The 25,737-nt window shown below is 44.7% G+C and overlaps 2 protein-coding genes across 2 annotated transcripts in view; both read right to left on the bottom strand.

Annotated features, from left to right (window-relative positions):
- LOC306828572 (uncharacterized protein) overlaps positions 1 to 25,737 on the bottom strand; it is a gene marked incomplete at its 3' end in the record, with an annotated part of 106,698 nt that overhangs the window by 51,162 nt on the left and 29,799 nt on the right. The gene's annotated exons all lie outside the window — the stretch shown is intronic.
- Positions 1,524 to 3,486, bottom strand: her6 (hairy-related 6). The gene is made up of 4 exons (XM_079350028.1): positions 2,870 to 3,486; positions 2,598 to 2,693; positions 2,400 to 2,487; positions 1,524 to 2,233 (listed from the first exon to the last, which is right to left on the bottom strand). The coding sequence occupies exons 1-4, from the start codon at positions 2,975 to 2,977 to the stop codon at positions 1,698 to 1,700; spliced, it is 828 nt and encodes a 275-aa protein (XP_079206154.1). The 5' UTR covers positions 2,978 to 3,486; the 3' UTR covers positions 1,524 to 1,697.

Genomic DNA, 25,737 nt, shown 5'->3' on the forward strand with positions numbered 1-25,737 from the left:
ACTGATAATTGCAAACACCTGCACCCCCCTCCCCACGCACACACACACACCCTCTTCAAAGGAAAGGCCACACTCGGATAGCTGGAGGGGGCACACACACCTGGGCAGAGCAGAGCGTTGCCACATGGCTCAGTGGTGAGGTGTTTAACATGTCCTGCTGCTGCTGTGGACCCCACCAGGCATGAAGAGCTCCCTCAGCTCTGATGTAAGACACAGCCAGATACTGCTTTACCATCCAGAGATTAATGCTGTTAGCCATGTTGAAGCTGAATGAACAGTGGAAATCCTAATCATTTTGACTACTTTGTTGTTTTCTTTCTGTTCTCTTGTAATTATTGGCTGGGTTTTAGTCAATATTAATTTTCAGGTATTTTTTTTAGGAAGTTATTAATAAGAAGTTCTTGACACTGATGAGTGGACATTATGATATATGACCAAAAAACAGGCTAACACCCACTATAATGAGATTTTAGTGATGTAAGTTTGATCAAATAACACCAGTTTGACTTGTTAATCTCCCATAAGCAACCAGTAAAATACCCCTGGGTCTTTGTTTAAACAATATTAAATCATATCTAGACGATTATCTGCTAAATTTCACAGGCTGTGCTTCATTTCATCCTCCATGCACATCCACCACAGCGTTCACGCACCACTCATTGATCTTTCCAATACCAATCACATTGCAATGCGCTTCTGCGCTGCTAGATGGCGTGAGAGACCCCTGTAAAGCGCCCCCTGTTTCAGCAGGAAAGGTGAGCTGCTGGACCGTCAGCAAACAGCACAAGAAGAACACAGATAAAGACTAACTTTTTTGAGAATACCAATTAATAAGTCAATGGTATTATGGACCAGTCAAACTTAATACTGCATACAATATGCAACGACGCTGACACATGCAACTAAATAGACAGCACAATTGTTTCGTATTTTATAAGATATTCAACCGTGACATGCCTGTGAAGATTGAAGTGTCCCTACATTAAACCGTAACATAATAGTTGCATCAAGTCTTATTACTGACGCATGTGACTTTAAGAGGTTTTTAAAGGAGTTTCTTAAAACGTGTTCAACCCATTTTTGACACCTGGGGTGCAAAAGGTATTTTCAAACACAGTCCGATTTCATCTGTAGAGATAAACGTTATAGATAAACAAAGATTACCACAGAACAATATCATAGCCGAATTGCAAAGTCACTGGTTGCTCACGCTATGACTCTTTCAACTTTGATATTGCACGCAGTCACAGTTTACGTATAACATATGACTTGAAAACACGTTATATCGGCAGTTTTACGCAGTAATAGAATATGGTCTTTCCAACAAACCCACAAATACAATTGTGTTTTAATATCTTTACAAATTTATTCGTCTTCCAAAACGAAGAACATTATAAGAGCATTGAACATATCTTTGGCATCACACAGTAGAAAAAAACACAACTTATATATATATATATATATATATATATATATATATATATATATATGTAAATGCAGTGAACGGACTTCCACAATACAGATCTCATTTCAATATGAACTTTACTCTCTTGTTAGCTGTACAAATATAGTGCATACTCTCTCCATTTTACAAGAAAAACAAAACAAAAACAACTCTCAAAACAACTTCCTAACATTAAAAAAAAGAGAGAAGTTTAAGTGTCATTTCAAAGTCTATATGGTTCTTTTTCCACTGTTCACCAGGGTCTCCACACAGAGTCTGGGTTGCCTGATGGGGCTCCAGGGGAAACCGCAGCCGGTACAGGAACCGGCGTGTTGACGTTGTACACGGGCATAACGGGACCGTTTTGGGCAAATGCAGCGTTGGGTATGAGGAATGCAAACTGTCCGTCTGTAGCAGGCACGATCTGGAAGCCGCCGAACACTTTGGTGGCGTCTGAAGGTAAACTAACCGGCGAGGACCCCCCTTTACAGGACACCGCGTTCATTGGCAGGACCTGTGGCGACGAGCTGGGGATCTGGACCATGGGCTGGCCGAATGAGGGATGAGTTGGTCCGGCGCTGGATGGCAGCTGGTGCTGATGCTGATGTTGACTGGGGTAGTTCATAGCGTTGATTTGGGTCATGCAGTTAGCCAAGTGACCGAGGAGCCGCGTCCTAACCTCGGTGTTGACACCCTCGCAGGTGGACAGGAACCTGGTGACTTCATTCATGCACTCGCTAAAACCTGCACGGTATTTTCCGAGGACTGTGGGATCGGTGTTCAGTGCAGCTGTAGAGAAAACAGAAAAGGTATATGTAAGTCAGGATGTTTATATGCACGGCTTTTTTCATTTGTAAAATACCTACAACTATAATATTTAGGTAGTTTTCACGCAGGATTATTATCAGAACTAAAAATGTGCCTACACGCGCAAAGTCCAGGAAATTCAATTTACCGGTCATCTGAGCCCTCTGGAGGTTCCGCAGATGCTTCACCGTCATCTCCAGGATGTCCGCCTTCTCAAGTTTAGAGTGTCTGGAGCTCTGATGGGACGGAAAACACACATGGTTAGGATTACGCACTCACTTTCCCACTGTTTGACAGGGATACTTTTGAAATCTAATAATAACTAGGGAGCTAAGTGAGTACTTACATCTTTTTTGAGCGCATCCAGGATGAGAGTTTTCAGCTGTCCCAGGCTTTCGTTGATTCTGGCTCTTCTCCTCTTTTCCATAATTGGTTTGGATGACTGAAGTTAAAACAAATGGAATCGATTAAATGAATGTTTCTTGTTTCGTGCGTAAACATGATCTGACTCTGGATATATCGCGTGCCTAAAATGTATCCGAAATGAAAAGCTTAAGGCTTTTTGTTTTAAAATGACACTGCCATGGAGATATTTTTCAATAATTGCTTTATACCAACCTTTCGGTGCTCAGAGGCTGTCTTGGGTTTATCGGGAGTTGTGTTCATGCTTGCCGGGGTTGCAGCGACCGGAGAGGACGAGTTTTTTTCCATCATATCGGCAGGCATCTTTTTAAGCGAAATTATCCCACAAAAACACAGCAAATTACGATCCAATGATGCGAGGAAGAGGGATGAGCAATATCTTCAAGCCCTCTCACCCTAAAAAAAAAATCCTGAGATGTGTGTTAAATCCGTGAGGGCGATGTGGCGCAGCAGCGGCAGCACTTATCAGGAGCGGATGCAGACTCTCTCTGTTGGGCTCTCCGCGTGTGGCTTGTATTTATATCTCAGACTGCACGCGAACGGCTCGTGTGAAACTTCCCAAACTTTCTTTCCCACAGTAACTTTCAACCAATCAGGGCGAGGGACACGCGGCCCAAGGGAGGACGGCTCGTGGTCGGCGCCCTCCCATTGGTTGTTTGGCCGCTTGAGCTGGCGGCCAATGGCGCGCGGCCCGGGTTCAGGGCACAGCCGGGGAAACTGCCTTCAGTCTTCAATCATCGTACCGTTTACATATTAACAGAGGAGCCGCTGACTGGGCAGCAGCACTGGGAGCGGGCAATGGACTTTTTTATCTACCAGACAACAGATAACAAAAAGCAAATCTTGACTATTAGGAAGTGAAATATTAGTTAGTATATATATTCTACCATTAGCACATAATAAAAACAACAATATTTTTTTTAACCAACAATAACACCCGCAATACGCCACATTTACTTTCTTCTTCTTCTCATGAATACTATCTGTAAAGTTAAGATTTCCTAAATAAGTTGAGATATATAAACAAACCATTTTAAGTCAACCAAATGAAAGTGATGTGATGACAGGCAGTTTCACTCCTGAGTTTTGGAGGTATAAAGGAGGAAAGAGATTTATTTTTCCTTGTATCAGGAGATGGTCACTTAACACAGTCATGGTGTTTGCTACAACTTTTGTTTATTCAAAATCACAAAGGAGATGAACTAATATATATACACACCTCCTTAAACACTACCATGTCGCTGAGGTAACGTTCATTTAGCCCTAACCCTGAGAAGTGGAAATTAAATTAAACCAGCACACTCCGAACAAGTTATTTACCACAGCAGATCCCCAACTCTGTGGTTAAAAATGTTGGCATTCAACCATCTGCTGGTGTTGTGAATGTGGAGCACGTGCCAGGATGTTTTATGAGTGCGATGGTTGGAGGTTTGGCCGCCGGGCTGCCGGGGGGCCGCCGGGCCAGGGAGGAGGCTGGAGGGGTGAGGAAAGGGGAGGGTGTGTGGCGGCGGCGGTGGTTTACATTAGAGGGGAAGGTAAATAGCAGCTGCTGTTTTAAAAGCCTGGGAAAACCACGCCCACAGTGAGAGAGCTGGATCGTGCTCCCTTATCGGAATGTGAGCAAGAGCAGAGATATTTCTGAGCCCGGAGAGCTCACACGATCAGACCGATGCCTCCTCGTCCTTGTTCTCCTCCTCCTAGCCTGGTCGCCCCCACAGCGTTCAAGGCTGTTTTAGATTTCAGGTCATAATTTCATTTCCTTATCTTTATTGCAGCTGGCTGGAGAGACGTAAGCGCAGACGAGCAGTAAAGAGAAGCATAAATAGGGGCCATAACTGCGACTTATAGCCTGGGTTTATTGGCATCCAGCAGTTCTGTATGATTCAAGTTGTGTGACATTACGCACAAACTAACGCTTATATGAAAGTGAAACATCTACATTTCCTCCAGTGTATTTAAGTTGGAAGAATCTTTAAAGTGTGACGTATATTGCTAATATTTGTGCTTTGTAATAAAACGACTTAAAAGTGAACTCGCCACAAAGAAGAGATAAGAGTCAACAAATCGTTAATCGACAACGTTGGTTAAATGGTACCATTGTTTAAGAAGAAACAACTTTTTTTTCCAGACGAAAGTGCAACAATATTTAAGACAGTTTGAGTAGATGTATAGTCAGTAAAGTCAATAAAGAGTTGGCCACCCTCTCCTTTTTTTTGCTGTTTCTTAAGCGCATGGAGCTCCCGCACAGCTCTCCGCTGAGCGCACACCTCCAGCTGCTGCAGAGACCGCGACACGTGGCGCGCAGGCGACCAGGGGAAGGCGCTCCTCTCGCCGGCTTGCCGCCTGGATCTGCGGGGCGTCGCCGGCGGCTGGCCGCAAGATCGTGAATTTGATAGGCACCGTAGAGCAGCAGCACATGGGGGGATCCGGATCCTCAGTTTAGCACGAAAGAGGCGCAGAGATTTAGGTTTTTTTTCCCCCAAGTCTGCACTTGAGCATGCAGCAATAAATTATAGCGTCTGTGAACCATATGACATCAGCCCCAGCAGTCTGGAGACGCGGGTGAATTATGTTATGACGACTGAATATCCGAGTTATGAGCTTTTATGTCACTGATCAAACAGTTTATTGTCACACACTTGAAAGCCATGTTAATAATGTTTCATGTCCCAAAGATAAGTATAAATTGGAACTTTGTAATCATTAATACAAGTTCCTCAATCTGCAAACTATTCCCCAATGAGATTATGTGAAACCACACGTGTCATATATTTAATTGCAAACTTTTTTTCTTTTTTCTTGCAGGAGAGATCCTGGTCTGTATACGCGCATAAAACAACTCCAATCTTAAATATCCTCCATGCTCAACAATGCTTTCTCTGTCAAACACATCACTAACATGTCTCAATGTTGTGAGCTGCACACCTGACTCATTTTTCCCGCACAATGCCACTGACAGAGTTCCAAAACAAAGCATTGATGTGAGGCAGACGGAGTTTTGAAACACGCTCCGCCTGAGCGACTTTCTCACGCTCACGTTGCAAAAGGTCTCCGGCTGTGGACTGAGTCACAGAGCTTTGGGTTTTAACTCCCATTTTTTGGAAACGTGATTGTGTGCACCTGGCCGCTGGAGTGATACCTGTTCCTATGTCTCAAGGAATGTGAAAAAGTTAGAGACAATGTCGGGCCATTACAGCAAGCATGATCATTTTACATTTTTTGTTTTGGGAAGCCTGGTCCTAACTCTGTAAATTTGCACACTTTTTTTTTTTTTTTACCCGTGAACCCTCCCCTCCTCTGTCCCTTCACCAACCTTCATTCCACTTGATCTTATCCTCTCTCACAGTTTTATCTCCTGTTTTATATCACCCCTCCTTGCTGCCCTTCCCACTTTTATCTTGCTCTTCCTCTTTTCTCATTCCACCGCTCCCAGTCTTTCCCAGGATCACATATCTTTATAGAGCCCCCTTGACCATGGACCTCCGCACACTGCAATAATGCAATTAGGCAGGGAGATTGTGAGGCTAAAGTGTGTGTGAAAGTGTGAGATATTGTGCACCAAACATTCTGGCTTGCTGTCACCCACTGCTCTTGCCTTAATGTGTAAGTTATTGGTGAACAAAGCTGCTGCCAACAGGAGCTCTTGGTGCCACAAGGGTGACAAGGGTGTGTGTATGTCTGTGGGAGGTGGGGTTGAAGCTTAAATGCCTACGCTGGCATTTAAGCTTCATTACTGGCTGGCATGAGGAGTGGGAAGTAAGCAGGCAGTCAGACGAGCTGTATCAGGGCCAGCCTCAAGGTGTCATGTGCGGGAGGCTGCCTCTGCCAAACTGAGGGTGGCACTGTGTTGATGCAGACCTGTTTTCCCAAGAGGCTGCCACACAGTCGTTGAGTGACTTGGCTTATCTGACAGTTCACGCTGTTGTGAGCTTGGCCACCTCGTCAACAGAAATCTCTTCATTGCCTACAGAGCCCAGTCAATGTTTTCAGTCAGACAAGAGCCAATAAAGTCTGCACCCCTGTTTGAAGACTTTAAAAAAATCAGTAAATAGGTCATTATAGACAAAGATTCACAGTGCCATGCAAAGGTTACATCATATGTAAGGTCTTATAACAGATTTGTATACTTTTGAATAAAACAAAGTGTCTTAAAGTGCAATCTGCAAAATGTCATTCTTGTCTCCGGAACATTCAATTTGACAGATTAGAAATAAGTACTGAATCATAGCCTCACAGTGAAAGAGTCAAATGTGAAGGGCGATGTCAATGATGTCACTGATAAACTCGACAGTAGAGGAAGAGAAGAAGAAGGAGTCGCACAACGCCAATATGAAAAAAGTTCAATAACAGACTTTGCACATGTTTTTAAGGGTATCAAATACACCAAGGCGAGGCTGAGTTGTACCAAAATTGCATTACACATAATTAAACTATGTCAGTTCGTACTGTAATCAATCAGCCTTAAAACCCTAAAATGTACCAAACTGGTAAAATAGTTCAGCCTGCATTTGGCTGTGGAAAACAATCTCCAACAAAACACTATCGAGCTGCATTTTGATGCTCCACTAGCACCACCTACAAATTTCAGAATAGAGTGACCCATCACCCAAGTGGCTCTGTGTGCGAGCGCGAGGTTACAGCAAACACAGGGTTGTGTGAAAGCGATAAGCTCCAACAACTCACAGATAGCGCTGAATGATAGCAGAGCCAGTATTTACCGATTTTGGAGTGTGCGAAAGAGGAGAGGGGGAGTGAGACGAGAAGCGAGTGAGAGTGTTTGTGTGTGATTGCGCGCACACACACACATCATTCCAGCGTGGTATGAATGTGTGTTATTAGTGGGAGTGGAGTAGGACCTGTGCTCAGCTGCTGTTAGCGAAGCCAGCCAAGGCTTGGAGAGCAGGATCAAAGCGGGGACAAAGAGAGAGAAGGAGAACTGACAGATCCTCCGAGTAGAGAGAGAACAGAAGGAGGAGAGAGAGCAGAAGAGATGAAGGGGGGGGCTTGGAGGCTCTCCAGATACAGCCGCACACATCGCTTACCTCCCCTCGCACACATGCACACACACAGAAACCGAGGAGCCTGGAGCAGCCTGGGAGCAAGGAAAACAATAAGTACAGTGGATGTACTCATGCTTTCTTTTTCTCACACACACAAAAACACACAGAAAGATCAGCACGGGTCACTGTAAGCCTCGCAGACACAGGCGCTGAGGTCCGTTTTGGCTGGCTAAAACAGAGAGAGAACATTTTTTTAAGGCCTCAGTACAGGGCTACAGACCAGAGCTTCCTCCCCAGGCGGCTGCCACTGCTTTCCTCCACTTCTCTCCTCCACTTCAGAGACCAAAACGCTCGCACTTCCTTTAGGGGTCTCTCTCTCCTTTGCTCCGGTTCTCTTTTGCTTATCGCACACCCCTCCACACCACCATCAACAACCCCCTGGGTTCCATCATCCACGTCACTCCTCCTCTTTCTTCTTCTTCTTCTTCTTCTTCTCTATATTTCTTCCTTCCCGCTATCCAACCCTCTCCTCTTTTTTTTTTTTTTTCCTCTGACGCCTCCTGGAGCAGACCGGCTCTATTTTGCATGTGAGGGGGAGGTTGGTGTAGCGCTAAAAGGTCTAAGGTCACGGTGAGTCAAACCCAGCAGCAGTGGAGAGGAAGCGTTTGGGGAGAGGACCAGCGAGCTGGCCTGAGTCTCCTGGTTAGTATGCCTGAGGCTGGAGCAAACTGGGAATACGGCTGCCTCTGCTGCTGCTGGTGGTGCAGGTGGGGGTGAGGGCAACTCATGCAAATGTAGTGTAACCACTATTAACTACATGTTCCGACTGCAGACATGTTTGTATACAGAGCTCAAACTGTCAAATATTTGAAAGATAAGACAGCGTGGTGTCGCGTGTATAAAAATACATTTACATGAATTGTTTTCAACATTTTGTAACTGAGTTGAATAAGATAATTGTAGGGTAAAGTGAGACAGTAATGTACTTAAATATAACAATCTATTGATCATAAGAGGAGGATGCCTGGCCAATAGAAGGTAATATTGGGAAACCATCATCAATTTAATAGACATTTTCAATTTCTCTCTTTACACAAACAAAAAAAGTTGAAATGTTTTTTTTCCCCCTTTTGATCAATCAAACGGCCTGCTCCTTTATTTTTCGATCCATTAACCACCGGCTTCACAGATAACTGATTGGGGGGGGGAGAATCGCAGAGTGCTACTTGTTTCCTCTAAGTGAGCTGGGACATTTGAATTACAGGTGCATGAAACCTCCTCATTTCCTCTTGAGGATGCCGTTTGTTGACTGTAGATAAGAAGGCAAGCCTTTGAAGAGGATAGGCACACACACACACACACACACACACACACACACACACACACACACACACACACACACACACACACAGAAACAAGCACACAAATACACAGCTCCTTAAACTGACATCTTGATGCTGTGAATCATTATCTCTAATAGGCCTTGGTAAGTGTAAACAAACACTCACAGAGTATCGACGCAGATCTTTCTCATGCACACACTGATCAGCCCCATCAGCACCCCATACCAAGATAAATATCCGGGTTTATTTACATTTGCATAAAGGTGATGAGTTCAAATTCTTCGGTGGGGACTGGCAAGAAGAAGGTTTATGGTAAGAATAGTCGTACAGTTTTGTCTTTCCTTGCAGTAACGTCACATTCCAGTGTTTGGAAATGAGACTAGTCTAGCTCTCACAATTGCTGTTGTATCAATCTTTCAATATTAAATACATGTGTAATTTTAAGGCATAAAGGTGGATGAACGTCTTGTAAGAAGAAAGAGAAGGAGACACAAAGCCTCATTTTGGAACATCAACAACATACATACACATAAATCAATACATATTAAGCAGCATAGAGATTCTCGATCTGTATAATAGCTGGCCCTGACCTTTGACATCCCTAGAAAGGAAAAATGCTAAGAAGACTGTCAACGCGGGACTCAATGGGGTATTACAATGTAATTGCTCTATCAAGATTATAACTAATGACTTGAGTATTCATTCATCAAATCTCTAAGTTTGGCTCCTGGCAGAGCTGTCTGTGAGGAGGCCCTAGGAGGCCTTCTTTTCTCCTCCTACCTGGGCCAAGGCCAACCTTATCAGACATGAGGGCCCCCCAGGATTACACCCCTCCAGAGCCTTAGCCTCCCTCCTGTAGAAAAAGGGCAACCATTTTTCCCCTCCTCTCTTCCACCTCAAGCCCTTGTCTCCCCCCCTTCGGCCCTCAACACTCCACCTTTCCCGTGGGAGTTTGCAAAGCCAGGATAACCTTGAGACCTCAGCTGGTGCGCTGCCAGAAACATTAAAGAAATCCCCTCCTTCCCTCCTTTTCTCTCTCGAACCTCACCTCTCCTGTAAACCCCCACCCCCACCCCTGCCCGCCAGCCCTCCCCCTGATCACCGGGACATAACTTTTTTTTTCTCTCCTCCTTGCACCCCCTTTTCTCTCCCCCGCCCTTCATTTTTGAAACCCCTTTTCTGCCTTCTCAGCCTCTTCTGATTGTGACTAAGATTAGCACATTTTCTTTCTCTCACTCCCTCATTTCCTCCTTTCTCATCTTCAACAGTAGAAATAGGGGTGTGGGCTCTAGTAAAGTAAAAGAAGGGGCTGCTCACATAATCTCCTGCGTGGTTGTGTATTATCTTCAGAATGTCGAGCCGCCAATTTCAATTTAGCTGGCGCTGTTATCACGCCAAAAATAAGCGCCTCATTTGAAAGGTGGAAATCAAACTGTCCCGACAAGAGGGATGACTGACGTTGATTGCAAACTAACTGTTTTGGTGGCAGCCTGCACTTTGTGTGGCTTTTGTCTCTAGCTTCTCGCTCCCCCTCCTTTGCCTCTCTCCCTATTCTCTCTGTCGGCTTCACGGCTGTCATATTCCTTTAGTGCTGGAAAGGTCAAGTGCCGCTTGCTGCCTGTGAGATCTAAGGGAGCTCAGGGATATTGAGCCCCCCCCCTCTCACCACCTTGCTTTGTGGCCACAATGCTCCTCACTGTGAGCTCCCCTGCACTGCCATGGGCCGGCGGTGGCAGCAGCGACGGTAGCAGGCAGGCTGGGTAGTAGAGGAATGTGTTTATCCCCTGTAGTTAGCTCCCTCCTTTCAAGTTCCAAGCTCCTCCAAGTTGATCTGTTTTCAGCGCCTCACACAAAAAAGGGGCCCCATGCAGGACAGCAGCTGGGATCAGTACACACTGTTTATGGTCAATAGAAATGATAATTAATGACGATGAGAGTGAGGAAGAGTGGGAAGGGGCATCTAAGGGAAATGAACGAGTTATAGGTATTCCAAGTTTAACTACTTTTCCACTATGTATTTCTAAATCTTATATGATAATGTGACCAAGTATTGCCTTCCCAAGTTTTGTTTTTATTCAGGAGGTCAAAAATGAGACTCCCATGCGGCTCTCAGATTCTAACAAGGAAATGAAAAGAGTTTACAAACAGCTGAGATTGCCTTTGTGATGGTTTCCCATGACATCACTTTTGGTGGGGCCGCGAGGGGCTGTGAAGTGAATACACTCTTAAGGGGACACACAAACATGCACACACACACACACACACACACACACACACACACACACACACACACACACACACACACACACACAGGTATGACCTCATCACCGTCACATTCCTGGTTTCACCTTGCTACCCCTGTCCCTGCCAAAGACTTTTCCCTCTCAGTTACTTTAACACCCTATCTGCCTCCCTCTAACTACCACACCCATCTCAGGCTCCATTGTTCAACATGAGAACGCTTCAGCTTTCAACGACGAGATGACCTAACCACCATAACCCAAAGATCGCAGGCCTGCTGGCTGCAACTCTTAGTCTCACACTGGTTTCAGCAATCACTTTTTCTTCTCCACCCACTCAAGCGTACTCGCACTCACCACTGGGCAAAGGATTATGGGAGAGGCCATTGACATGTAAGTGGTTTCTGGAGTCAAGTGTTGGCTGTTGCAGCGTTCATTTCAGTGATTTAAAAGGTCTGGCGTGCTCACCATGTATACGTTAAGGCCAATAAAGGTGCAACTTTCATCACAGCATGGCCTCAAATGAAGAGACTGATAACTAGAATGAATATGTAAGATACATCTACACCACCCATTAACTTTTTTACTAAACGTATTCCATATTGGATATCAAATACCACCTTAAATTCACAGTATGTAGATTCCGCTGCCAGATCGGGTCTCAATCAAAACAATTTCTGGGGCTTTCTGGGGAACCACGGGAGTGATTCTCTGCTACTCTAGTCCACAATTGGCCATTGTCCGTAGGCCATTACAGCAGTCAAAGACCTGTCCCCTACCCAAAGGCATAGGGACGCGACCCTCTCGTTTATCAGGGTGAAATCCAACACACCTAACGGCTGAGCTGTGGGGCTATGAGCAAGCCCACAGCAGTCTGCCACAACTCACCGCGGGCAACTCCAGAGACGTGAAGAGTACAGCCCCTCTTGAGGAGCTTGGTTCCAGAGCCCAGGCTGTGCGTTGAGGTGTGCCTGACTATATCTCGACCTCCTGCACAAGCTCAGACTCCTTCCTCCCCAGTGAGGTGACATTCCATGTCCCAATAGCCAGAAGCCGTGTCTGGGGATCAGGTCACTGAGGCCCCCACCATTGACTGCTGCCCGATCCACACTGCACCCGACCCCTACGGTTTCCTCTGTGGGTGGTGAGTCCACAGGAGGACGGGCCCGGGCCTTCCGTTAGGGCTGAGCCCGGCCACCAGGCGCTCTCCTACGGGCCCCAGCCCAGGCCTGGCTACAGGATGAGGCCCCTACTGCGCCACGCCGGGCAACATCACAGTCCTTGTTGTTTTCTTTGTCTGGCAAAGGGACATCGAAATTAATTACTCCATTATATGTTTTGCTGAAACTCAACTGAAACATAATTAAACATTGAAGAACAACTTAACATTAAAAGACAAAGACTGCAGCATGACCTACTGAACTTTCCCCCGTATTCAGTGGCATTTCAGTTGGGAAGATAATTGCATAGCATTTGGAGTAGACTCCTCTTATTTAATATTATTTTATGTATAACAGCAGTAAACATAGTGTTAACAATTAGCTCTAACTGAAGACATGCACTGCTTTACTCCCTAAGGGTCAAAAGACACACAACAAAAAAAAAGACTACTCAAGAACAACAATGACCACAAGCATTTTCTCTGGATATAAGGAAGAAACATACAAAAACACCTTTCTCGAGTATCTAGGGGATTTAAACCAAAGCAGCCAAGAAAGCTGTAATATTATGCCAAGGTCTTGTTTACAAGTCCAAAATATTTCCGTGGACAGAGGCACTACCTGCCCTTGCGCTCTTTAGCCAAGAAAGAAGATATTCTCATTTGTTGTTATGCAGCTTTTCTGCCTGTGGCACACTTACCGTGGATTGAAAGGGGGTGCCTGGACTCTTGGTCTACCTTCAACCTACTGCTTTGTCCTCGGACTCTATTGTGCGATCGTCCACAATTTCTTACCACTTAATTATTTTGCTTATCCACATCTAAAACAAGCTATTAGTCAAAGTCTTGCAAATTCTCTTCTTTAAACAACAGCCAAATCATCTAAGTTACTGGACTGAAACTTTAATCCTTTACTTCTGAGGCGATTTTTATACTCATCCTTTGTGTGACATTAAAAATATTGACATGAAAAAATAAACGAGAGATGTTGCACCATCATTTCTATAAATAAGTCAACTTGCTGGAAAGAGCAAGGGGTCAAGGGTTCAGAGAAAGGGCGTCACTGAGGAAGTGGTGCTCATGTCCTCGAGCAAGGTGCCTTAACAGGATTTAACAACATTTTATCTGAACCATTTGGGATAACAACATCTGTCAAATGAGCCACTTCAGTGGCTGGCCTGATCACAATCTTGCCTTCTCTTATCTAAGAATCAAATGTTTCAAGCAGATCAGGAGCAACTTGAAAGGGTTTGCCTTTGGCACATTGAGACGCACAGGTGAAGCCGTCTTCAGGCTATTCAGAAGGCAAAGGCAGGGCAGGGACAAAGTATGGTCAGCCAATTTCCGAGAACAGGCTTTTTTCTACATTGTGTAGTGTTTAAAGGTTATTTTACACTCGCTGTGGGCCAACTAAAGTATAACACAGGTTGCCTTCCCCAGTGAGTCGTGCTTGGTAGGAAGTAATAAGCTGGCCAAACAGGATTTAGAGATTTGGTGGGTTGTTAAAGGTCAGTGGCCAATGGGACAGATATTCAGACCGTCATTGTAAGCCCAAGGAAGAGTTTACTGTGCAGAGATTTCAGTAGTGGTAGCTTAAGCTGTAACTGCAAGTCACATGGGTCAAAAGAGAAAGTTGGATGGGAAGTGATTGCGAACATTTTTGGGTACAATACAGTTTATTCATTCATGAATAACTAGTTTGGGGATGTAGACATGGGTGATGTGTACCACACATTGACCTTAAATGCTAGCTAATCCACTCTGGCCAAGCTTTTGCCCACCAAGACCCTGCACTCCCTAACCCTTGACTCTGGGACTAAAGTTCATGCTAAATGCCTCAAGTAAAGATCAATATAAAAGCTCTAGTGTCTATGGCTTATAACCTGCTGTGACTGAAGTTCAACGTTCTGTACGCCCAACCCCAACCCCAAACTCTCCACTCCACATCTCACCCATTGCCTGATTTCGGCGCCCTTATACGCAGTTGTAGGCAAATCCTTCTGATTCCCTCCCTGATCCCCTTTCCCTCCTTATTCCACCGAATCCCCCTTCCTATTCTGAGTAACTTTAATTGTCCTGGGAAAGTCATGGTTGGTCCGCGGGGCACAAAGCACCAGTTTATAATTAATGTTACAGAGGAGGGATTACAGGAAGCTCTGGGCAGCCTGATCTGAGACGCTGTGACAGTGAGTGTGTAATCTTCCTGCTTGAGCCAGACTCGGGCGGGCTTGCATGAACGTGTATGTGTGCTTCTGTGTATGTGTGCAATCCATCAGAACAATGGGGGATCTCCCTTCCTCATCACCCAGGCCATCTGCCCCACACACACACACACACACACATACGGTACATCCTCTCTCTTTACTGCGCAGGAATGTGGGCAACAGGTTTCACTCAGTACTGAGAGCACTGTTTATGTGATTGAAGCACCCAGAAGGGGTGTTGGATTGTTCACTCCCTCTTCTGGGTGGAGCTGGAGTTTTAATGGGGGAACCTGAGGAGGAGGTGGGGTGGGACCACGTCTCCTACCAGGCCAGGTGTGAGGCTGGGGGCAATGCACGTAAAAACATGAAAAATCACACTCCAGTAGGCTGAGCCAGGAATTAATACAGGAACCACACAAATACAGGGAATGTTAATTAAACTACAGCGCCATTTTTTCCCCTGCTTATGTCAATAAAAACGTCAACTTTAGAACTTCACTTTCGACCTGCTGATTCCTGTTGTCTACCAACATCAAGTTAAATGGAAAATAGAGGAGTACAAGGTTTAAAAAAAAGAGGAAACTATGAAGCAAAATAAATCAGTGGTGAATATCTTATTTCTGCAGTGATGAAGAGGAGGAGGATCAAGAATCAGCAGGTTCCTACCAGGTCTTGCCCTCTGGCACTAAGACAGGAGCCCGGCTGCCTGTCTTTCATCATCAGCATGCAGGATCAGAGCGTGTCTTACACATCAACTCCTCTGTGTGCTGGTGTGTGTGTGTGTGTGTGTGTGTACATCTGCGTGAGTGTAAAGAGAGGGCACGTAAGGGCCCAGACTGCCTGCAGGGCCCCCCACGCAGATGAGCAGGGGCACAGGAGTGCTTGGCGGAAAGAGGAGAGGAGTGTGTTCATAAATGTGAGTGTGTGTGTGTGTGTGTGTGTGTGTGTGTGTGTGTGTGTGTGTGTGTGTGTGAATCCGTGTGTGTCCATGCTTTTGTGCACTCAGGGGAGAGAGGATGTGTGTTTCACTGTAAAAGAGGGAGTGATTCAGCCAGCCTGGGCATATTTTGTCTCCTCCACACCCTCCCTCCTTACCTCCTCATTCTAGTCCCTCATCCATTTCTTGCTACTCACTCATTCCTTCCATCCCTGCACACACACACACACACACACACACACACACACACACACAGCCGCCTCCTTTCCTCAGACAGTAGCAGCCGGGGGCCTGCTGGTGGAGGCTGCATCGATCTTTTCCAGCTGCGGGGGCGGCTGAAAACACACACTTTAACGCAAACACACACATCAGATTCCTGACCTCGGAGCGGTGGCAGTGGATGTAAGAGGGCTCGGGGTTCGACCTGGGTTGATTCCCTGAAATCTTCTAGGCAAACCCTTATACGCTTGTCCAACTCCCCCTAAGAGCACCCACACAAACATTTCACTGCACAGAGCTACTGATCTCAAAGCAATGTGGTCGACCGCCTTTACGTCTGTCATTTTCTTGCATTCTGAAAAATCACAGGAAAAAAATACAACAACACTATGAACTTTACACGTGTAGTGCAACTTGTTACAACGTCTTGATTTCAAAGGCATTTCAAACGTTACCTCTCGCTACCATTTGTGGTTGCTATTCGCCGACAGAAAGTGTAGCCAAAGCTACAACATGCATGCTGGGTCTGCAACATGAGATGACTCCTGTGACGTCAATTAAAATGTCTTTCTTTAAAAAGCAAACTTGCCTTGCCTGCTGCCCATGTACGAGCATGTGGAAGTCCTTAAGTACTCAGAACTATGTAAACAGTCTGCGAGATAAAGTATCTGTAAAAATACCAATATTGTCCAATATTTGAAACTTGCCTTAAAGTCCCTTGAAATAGGCTCTGATTCAGGTTCAAATAAGCTATGGGTTGGCTTTCAGTATTTGCAACATGTCCTGTTAAGGTTCACCACTTCATATTCATAGTAACCACTACCAGCAAAAGAAAATCTTTCTAAGATGTTAATGGTGGTCTGTGTGTGTGCGTGTGTGTGCGTGTGTGTGTGTGTGGAGGAGGGGGCAATAATCCTTAGACAAGTTCAAATAAAAGTGAAAAACATAGGCTAGGGGAAGACAGGGAGGGGCTGGGGTCTTTAGAATAAAAAGGGAAATGGGGGCAGTGATGAAAAGCCAAATATGCGACATTCACAGAAAAGGAGGCCCTTGTTGATGTGTGGAACCTTTGAAGAAGAAAATAAAAGCAGAACAGTTTGAGTGTGTGTGTGTGTTTGTGTGTGTGTGAGAGAGAGGGGGGGGGGGGGGGTCACTGTATTGAGGCACATTATGGCATGGCAATCAAAACAGCGTAAAGTTGACAGGAGGGAACCCCAGCTGACACACATGGACACAATCATAAGTCTCCCCTCTCAACCCCCTCCTGGCAGTGGAGCATGCAGACTGTGGGAAACTGCAGCCGAGGCACGCGCCTGATAAGATCTCACCTCTCCGGGCCTCTCCGGAGATGCAAATAGGACCTTGTTGGCACACAGTGGACCCCTCCCTTTAACACATACACACACGTATACATCCTCTTTGACCACCCTTTGATAACCCAGTGCGTGCCATCTACTTCCTCTCTTGCCTTTGTTTATAAAGTCATGCACTAGACTTTCCTATGAGGAGTCACACCAAAAACTGTTCTTTAGCTTCTAAAACAATATAGTCATTTGTAAGCTCACCAAATCTTAAAAAAAGGAAATCTTGATCTGAAAGTAGTGATAGATGTCGGGTAAATATGTGTTTAAGGTAGTTGAAAATAAAGTAAAATCTCACTCTTGTAAATTGTCAATAATACAAAATGTACTCGTACCCCAAGACTATTGATGAATTAAGGATTTGGGCAACTCAGTGAATTTCACTAAATCACAGAAAAGATTCAGACTGTGGCTTTAGCACAAAGCAATCCACATTTGAGGTGTTAAGTGTGGCCTGCTTTAATGACGTCAGCTCATTCAACACTCAGAGGGCGCTCATGAGGTCAGCCATCTTTGGTGTGATCATAGCAGTGAAAAGAGGACAGACTGGTTCCCTGACTTCCTCCCAGCAGACGATGAGTAAGCTCTGACAGTTGGGAGAGTCCTTTGTTTACAGTCTCTTCGGTCGTGATCTGTCCTTCTCACATAAAAAAAAAAAAAAAAAAAAAATCAACAAAATGTGTGAGCAGACAGATTTAACTGCATCAGAAACACATTTGGTACGTGCCAGCACCCGTTTGATGACATGTTACGTACAATGTTGGTCATCAACTTACAATGGACAGACAGTAATGAGGCTCAGATGAGGGAAGAGTTATCTTGTTAGTTTAAATCGAAGTAGTTAAAAGTAGTCCACAGATTCCTTTACCAATTAAATTTCCTCCAGAAATGTATTTAATTAATTTAGCCAATGCTCAAAGAGAGGGCTAAAAATGAAGAGAACTTTAAAAAAAGGAAAAAGTTTCAAAGTTTGCGTTGCCAAGTTTTAAAATAAAATGTAAGTGTAAGCTTTATATAAAGAAGCATATTATTTTTCATCCTAAATCTGCTGAGTTTCAAAGTACACAATCAGGGGGAAGTAGATGATAATCAAATGAAGAGCTTTCTTCTTTTAATGTCTTTGTATCAAGTACATTTAAAGACTCAGACATTCTAAGAATAGCTTCACTCCACTTCAAATTGGTACTTTTAGATGCAAAGAAGTAAACTCACACACACTTACACTTACACACTTATAAACACCTGCATGTTTGTCGTTGCTTGCTCACCAGAACACTTCCACACACTTACTGTCTGTCACACCTCACAGTTGTCTCTCTACACACAGTAACACATAGACACATGATCTTCCCTCAGTTTAAGCAGAACACACACTCCCTCAGCATATCCGCCAGACTCCTCGTGCTAACATATCCAACCTCTCCCCTTCCCACAAGCCAAATATTTGCTCTTGTTCAGATAAAACGCCTGACTGACGGGATAACATTTCAGCAGTCTTTCAGCCTCCTCCTCTTTTATTCCCACTATTTCATGCTTTCATTAACAATGACACCACAACGACATTTCATCTGACCACATGATGCAACAAACGCTCAGAATTAAGACCTTAACAACTCGCTGTTGTATTCTTGTGCCTAAGAGTCCACATGTCCATTATCTGATTGGATCCACATTAATTCAAGTGCTTTCTGTGTCGGGTTGGATTTAATTGTTTTTTCTAACCATCCTGAATAAAATGTAAGATAATTGCCAATATATATCCAAGGTTTATTGTCGTTAAATTACTTTCTGAAATTAGTATCATAGATCCTAAATTGGTTAGAAATTATTTTCTTCATTTTTAGGAGAAACTCCAGGTGAAATCCGAGTCTTTTTTCTTTTATGTATATACAGCTCCTTCCTCCGGAAATATCTAGAGTTTTTCAGGAGATTTCTGCAAGTGTGAAAACGGTATATCTGATGCCAGAGTTTGGTAAATGTCTCACTGGTCCATTTAAAGTTTGGTTCCTTACTTGAAAACACAGCTGAACACCTGAAATGGTTGGTCACCTTCATGAGGCTGTGATGTATCAGAACAATAGGTGTATAAACTATGGCCTCCAGTTGGAGGGTCCTTGAATCTAAACAACCAGAGATTTAGAGAAATCACGTTTCAGTCATGGCATTAAGAAAACCCCAAACTATTAACACGATATAGGCTAAAAAGACCAAGAGGCTAAAGGAGAGAATGGGGTACAGAGAGGACGGCGACGATAACCGTTGGATGGCGAGGTCATCTGGGTTGTCGCCGATAACAACCCCCCCCACCACCACCCCCCCCCCCCCCCCCACCACCCCCCGCCCCACTCACCCACACAAGCTCACTACCCACCCTTTCTGCAGGCCCATACGGTAATTGGGCTCTCACATCAAACAGGCTTCATTAGAAGGAGTCCAGGAGCTGCTAATCCCTCGCCGTCACACACAGGGGGAGAACGGTTTTGTACTGCATGGCGTCCGCCACACCGAACAAAACATCTTGAGGAAACATCAAAGCCATCCTCATCCCGCTTACTGAAGACTTGTGTGTGTGTGTGTTTGTGTGTTTTGGCCTCGTCTCTACTGCGCCATTGCTATCTGCACAAGCTGACGGCTGAACAGGGGGACAAGTCATCTGGAAACAAAAAACACATCAAACATCAGCGGGAAACAGTCTTCACTCGGGTACAATGGGGGAACCTTGACGCCACCCCAACTCGCTGTTTGGGCAGGGCTCCATCATACAAACATCCACTCAGACTTGAACACACCGTCATCCTCTTCTAGCACTTGCACTGATTTCAACTTGACTTAAGCGACACAAAAAAGATGAGATTAATGATGAGATCTTTTTTTTGAAGTTTTTAGTTTTGTATTGTTTTTAATGGCCGCTGTGGAAATTGCCCTGTAGCACATCATAGCACTCCGATCATTTGAGAAACCACTCACTTGATGTCATGACAGAATTTCAATGCCAAACAGAAGTACAGACACTCACTCACTCACACACACACACACACACACACACACACACACACACACACACACACACACACACACACACACACACACACACACACACACAGACACACAGTGTGTAGATGTATAGAAATACACTTAAACTTCTCATTTGCAAAGCAGTAACCAAACATTCCTGCACAGAGGCAACATGGGTATACCCCCTTTTTCTCTGTGATACATAAGCATCTGTCAAAGAGAAAAAGTGATGACCTTTGAAAAAAGGAGTCCTTGGTTTGATCCCTAACATGCGGGTGATTTCTGAAACCCACTTCCAGCTCTTCTGAATAGAGTCGGTGTAACACCCACCTCTATCACATTCATTCTCTATTATTAGCACGCTAAGCTGTGTGCAACTGATGCCTCTACTGACAAAAAACCCATACAGCTGGCACAAGATGAGACACACTCAACAACTACACCACACCTAGACCAGCTTGTACCTCTGTGTCACACAGAAACATGTTTTCACACACACGCACACACTCAAACAAAAATATTCTTTCCCACCCATCCCTTCCCATCTCTATTGACCCAACTCATCAGTCCAGCTGACCTCTTACGCCACAGACACACAGACACACACACACTGAGGATGTGCGGACAGGGAAGAGTTACCAGCGCTTAATTAGCAGGAAGCTGCAGTGTCAAGGTGTCATAGGTGTGTAGTCCCCCTGTTTACTCCTTACGGGAACGCTTTGTTGTCGCTTTCCTGGCATCAAACGCCTGCCTGCCGTTTACTGCTAGACCCCAGTCGTTTTTCCTCCCTGCTGTGTTCGATTCTTTTTCGTCAATGAGAAACATAGCTATAGACTCAGATGTTTTGATTTTGACCCATCGCTTGAAAGCTGGCAAAAGAGGGAGGGGGGGAAAAGGAGAATGGGACATCCTAATTGCCAATTTGGGATCCTCCATTGCGGATGGACACTTGAGAAAGAAAAGATTTGGCCTGTCTTCTTTCATCTTCCTATCCTCTCCTCATGCCCTCCACCCCAGGTTTCCCATGCAACCATTTATTTTCTTGCTTGTCAGGTCTTTAACTCACACAAACACATTGCACACAAGCACGAGTGCGTAAGGGTGGTCCATGTGTCTGTTGGCGAGGGCCAGCCTGTGCAGCTTTGCGGAGCAAATCTTCCCAGCCTGCGTTGTTAATTGTCAAGGAGGGTGACCTTAGCTTCCTTTAAAACCCTGCAGAGCAGAGCATTTATTTAAGGAAGCATTAGGGCTGGAAGCGAGGAGGAGGCGGGAGGACGACAAAACGGACTCATGGCCTTGACATCAAAGACCAGACGAGACGCAGTAGGACAAGAGGGAGAAAAAAAGTGACAGAGGAAATGAGGGACAGGGGACCACAAGACCACATTCCAAATTTTCTTCTGTTCTGGATTTGAATTTAAAAACTAGAGACTGGGACAGTCTGTCTTTTTTTTTTCCAAATAATAATAAAAAGTGCTTTCTTGCTTATAATCAACTGAACTAAATGGACAGTCACGGAGAACAACTGTGGGATGAGAAGTGTTCAGTGACTCAACAATCATTTTTAGAGGAAGAAGTATTTCTTTTAATGTGAAAACAGTGGTGATAGTAAGAGAAACAGTGTTTGAAATCAGCATCAACACACCCCTTAACAGAAACCCACCAAAAAACTAAATCATTTGAATTGTGCTATCCTACAACAACAGAGACACAGCCTCTGGTGCTTTCAATTGCTGAGTTTGAGATACACATGGCTATTATACAATGGTGACACATTGGTTTTTAGTGGATGATATTTCATATAAAGTATGTTTAATGATGACAATATCTATTTCCTATTCAAAGGTTAGCATCCAATGAGGAACCCAGCCTTTGAAGCCTCTGTAGTCCGCCAAGGCTGAACTGAAATAAGAGGTTCATCATCTACTAAGCAGCAGAGCCCCTGTCTCCTAGCAACCATAACAGTTGAACCAAAATTAGGTACAATAATAGATGCTTTGTAATTTTAAAAAATAATGTAAAGTTCCTATTCTTTCTTAACATTAGCATCGGTTGCTATTCAACTGAGTTAAAACCAATAACTACATCTAAAAGTGTGGTAGCTGTTTGAAAGTCCCTCGGCATGTATAGCTCTCGGGCCAAGAAGCATCCAACCAGTGCACCCTATGTTGCCTGGGTGAAGTAAAGGAGGACACTTTTGTCTGCTGCATTTAAAAGAGACTTAAAAAAAAAAGTCTTTAAATGCAACCTCGGAAAAACACAGCCCCTGAATGGGAAGAGAATTTATGTCAGCCTTGCATATTATAAAAAGCACAAACAGACAAAAGCTCCTCAATCGTCATTAACTTGCACGTCCTTGTAGCATTAACATTGGCTTGTGTGTGTGTGTGTGTGTGTGTGTGTGTGTGTGTGTGTGTGCGTGCTGTACAGCATCAGGCTGAAAACCACAGGTATATGTCAGTCCACAGCTTGGTGGCCTGTCTCTCGACAGCTTTGGTTTCAGAGATTGATTCTGTCTGACAAGCCAAACGCGGCTCAGATAGGGTTAAACGCTGGTGCATGAGGCAAACACATGTTCAAACACACTGACACAGGGGCACATGGAAACACAGACACACACTGTCTTCCATAACTCCATATTGTTTGCAAGCGCCAAGGGTGGAACCTTCCTCTCCTCTCTCTCTCTCTCTTTCTCCTTTCGCTGAGTGTCGATGCTCCCTCGGCCGCGGGGCTGAGGAATGTGTGAGAGCCATGTGTCAAATCCCCAGACTGTGGGAAAGTGCTGCTCTCTGCTGAACTCCCTCCTCCCTCCTTTCCTCCGTGCCTCCCTCCCTCTCGCACTCTCTCATTTCGTTGGACCGCTCTCCAGGCGAGCGCACTGCCCCGCTCCAACCCCCCTGAGTGTGTGTGCATGCAAATGTGTGTGTGTGTTGGTGCGCGTGCCTGCCAGCCTCACAGCACACAGCACACAGGAAGTGAGCGGAGAGTGTCTTGCCAGCAGAGCTCCGCCTGGAACTGCCGCTTCCTGCAGACAGTTTCTATGCCAACACCAAGCGCCCAACAACACGCAAACTCGCAAATCCACACTCACAACCTCCTTGACTCCCCGTCAGGCACAGCCAAGATGCCCGGAGAACGTGGCTGCTCTTTCCCCCTCTTCCTCTATATGTTTATCTCTGTCTCCCGTCTCCCTCTCTCTGCCTCTTCCTCTCAAACAAAAACACTGACATCTCGTCTCTCTATGTACGCTGCTTTCATTACTTTGAGGATCCGGAGCCACGGCTAAAGACTCAAATGTTCTTTTGATGTCTGCCAGCAAACTGGATAGTGGCTACAAATTCTTCAGCATGAAACTATAAATCTCCCAGACACCAAACTGCAAACACCTGAGGGTATAACATTAGTAGAAAGTTTACTTTGCAAGCAAAACATTTGCCAATTAGAACAAAAATGTAGATGTTGTGTCTGTGCATGCTTCTTCTTTGTAGTCAGTCTGGTCAGTTTTCTGTCAAAACTTGACTTCGTCTTTTTTTACACTTTCTTTCTGTCCTCAATCACAAGTTGTGTTATTGCTGGTTAAGTATTTCAATGATAGTCTCCTCTTCTAGTTTTGTGTTTCTAACTCAAACTGTCTTATCTTTATTTCTTTGATGTGATCCTTTGTCTGCATGTTGCTAGTGTATTATTTGCCTTTAAAAAATGGAATTCATGACAGGCTCAACCATGATAAATTAAATGCTCATATCCTGCCTAAAGATGCATTCGAGATGATAAAATATTGTGCTCAGAAAAAGAATGTTTTTGTTTTTCATTATTATGATTGTCACAGGAAGGATAATTGTTCTCTGTTATTCTTCTTTTTGGGGTTAAAAAATGAGGAAGGAAGTGAAAGTATGTTCCAGGTATGACTGTCTTTCCTGAAACCCTGATTTATTAAATAAAAAATAAATTAAAAAAGTTCCATTAGGAACTTCATTTGTGTAAAAGAGCATAGTGCATACAGCGAGACACACAAACAATCAAAACAAGTGGTTATCTGTGCTTCTTCACTGTGACAACAGAGATTTAACACTTCTTCTTATTCTACTTGTGTGTTAGAGTGTGTGTGTGTGTGTGTGTGTGTGTTAGAGTGTGTGTGTGTGTGTGTGTGTGTGTGTGTGTGTGTGTGTGTGTGTGTAAGTGTATCGACTCCCCTGGTCAGAGGGATTCAACAGAAGCATGCATGCCAATCAACCATCCACTGCTTCCCTGTATCAGAATAAAAAAGACCTCCTCCCTACACCTGCTGGACTTGTCCTAGCCAACCAGCATGTCATAAAACACGTCGACTCAGACACACTCTCTGATGGCACAAACAGTCCTCGAACCCTCCTGATCTGTCTCCAAGCTGGAAGAAGACGAGCAGATCAGCTATTTCCTGTCAGTGACATCCAGTCCCCCACAGCCCTGAGGGGTCATGTCCTCGCTCGCCTCATGTGACCTCCACATGTCTGTGATCTCTAGTCAGCAGCCAGAGCCATTTAGACTGCATTTATTAATGAAAAAGAATCCTTTAATATTCTCCATGATAATAGTCATTCAAAACTATTTAGGAACAAAAAGACAGATTCATTTCTGTTAAGCTGCAAAAGATGTGTCCACTGCCGCTGGATTTTCATTGAACGACAAATCAATGCTGTATCAAGAGGATTATTTTAGTCAGTGTATTCAGACTTGTTAATGGAGACATTTTCTTTACTATTTCAGCACAATGCCATCTCAAAGCCCTAACCCACCTTTCTCACACACAAAAACACACACATGGCTATCCTGAGGGCGAGTGAGGCGCCAAGAGCAGAACCAAAATGCGTCCAAATCTCCGTTCTCCACATCAACGCGCCGACTGTGCCAAATATCCCCACAGACATAAAAGACAAATATCCCTGAGAGAGAAAGAGACGGGAGGAACAATATTGTCTGTGTGAGTGTTATATAGCTGCACGTCCAAGGATGGGTGCAATTTAACTTAAATAGTGGGCAGGATAAGTGGTGAAGAGTTACACACATTACACACACACACATACAAAGTGTTGGCTTTCTCTGCTGGTTGAATAAGCAGTCTCTGTGCCATATTGGTTTGGGCCTCCCCCTCCTGTGTTAGACCTTGTTAGCCTGCCAGCCCTCCGTCTCATTCCCACACTCCCATATCTGGCTCTGCGGCTGGCGCTGGGATTCCCCTTCATCATAGGCGCATGCACACACACACACAAACACACACACTCACAATTATCTCAGGGTGGTCATTCACTTTTCAAGTGACCCTTTTTCTTCCCCCCACTCCTTCCTTACTGTGATCACCCGTCTCTGCGGTCTTTTCCCACACTGTCTCGTCCTTTCACTCTTTCTGTGCTTAAGTCCCACGTTTGTATCACATCTGGACAAGGCAATCAAGATGAGCAGTAGTTATACGAGATTCTTTGTGGTTCTTTATTATTAATGTGTTAGGTCTGCAGAAATGATCTTCAGTTCTTAGTATATCGGCGATCAAGCTGCCTGGGCTGTTGTCTCCAGTAATGGGGAGTGAAAGGCCATTGAGGCCACGCCAC

This window comes from Symphodus melops (genome assembly GCF_947650265.1).
Source record: "Symphodus melops genome assembly, chromosome: 8".
Classification (NCBI taxonomy): domain Eukaryota; kingdom Metazoa; phylum Chordata; class Actinopteri; order Labriformes; family Labridae; genus Symphodus; species Symphodus melops.

Bases quoted from the DNA above. Each gene is read 5' to 3' on its own strand.
- her6 (XM_079350028.1), bottom strand. From the start codon at position 2,977: ATGCCTGCCGATATGATGGAAAAAAACTCGTCCTCTCCGGTCGCTGCA. The intron at 2,694-2,869 runs GTTGGTATAAAG...TTTTAACTTCAG, and splicing joins CAGCCTCTGAGCACCGAAAG to TCATCCAAACCAATTATGGA. The intron at 2,234-2,399 runs GTAAATTGAATT...TTTTCTCTACAG, and splicing joins CCAGAGGGCTCAGATGACCG to CTGCACTGAACACCGATCCC.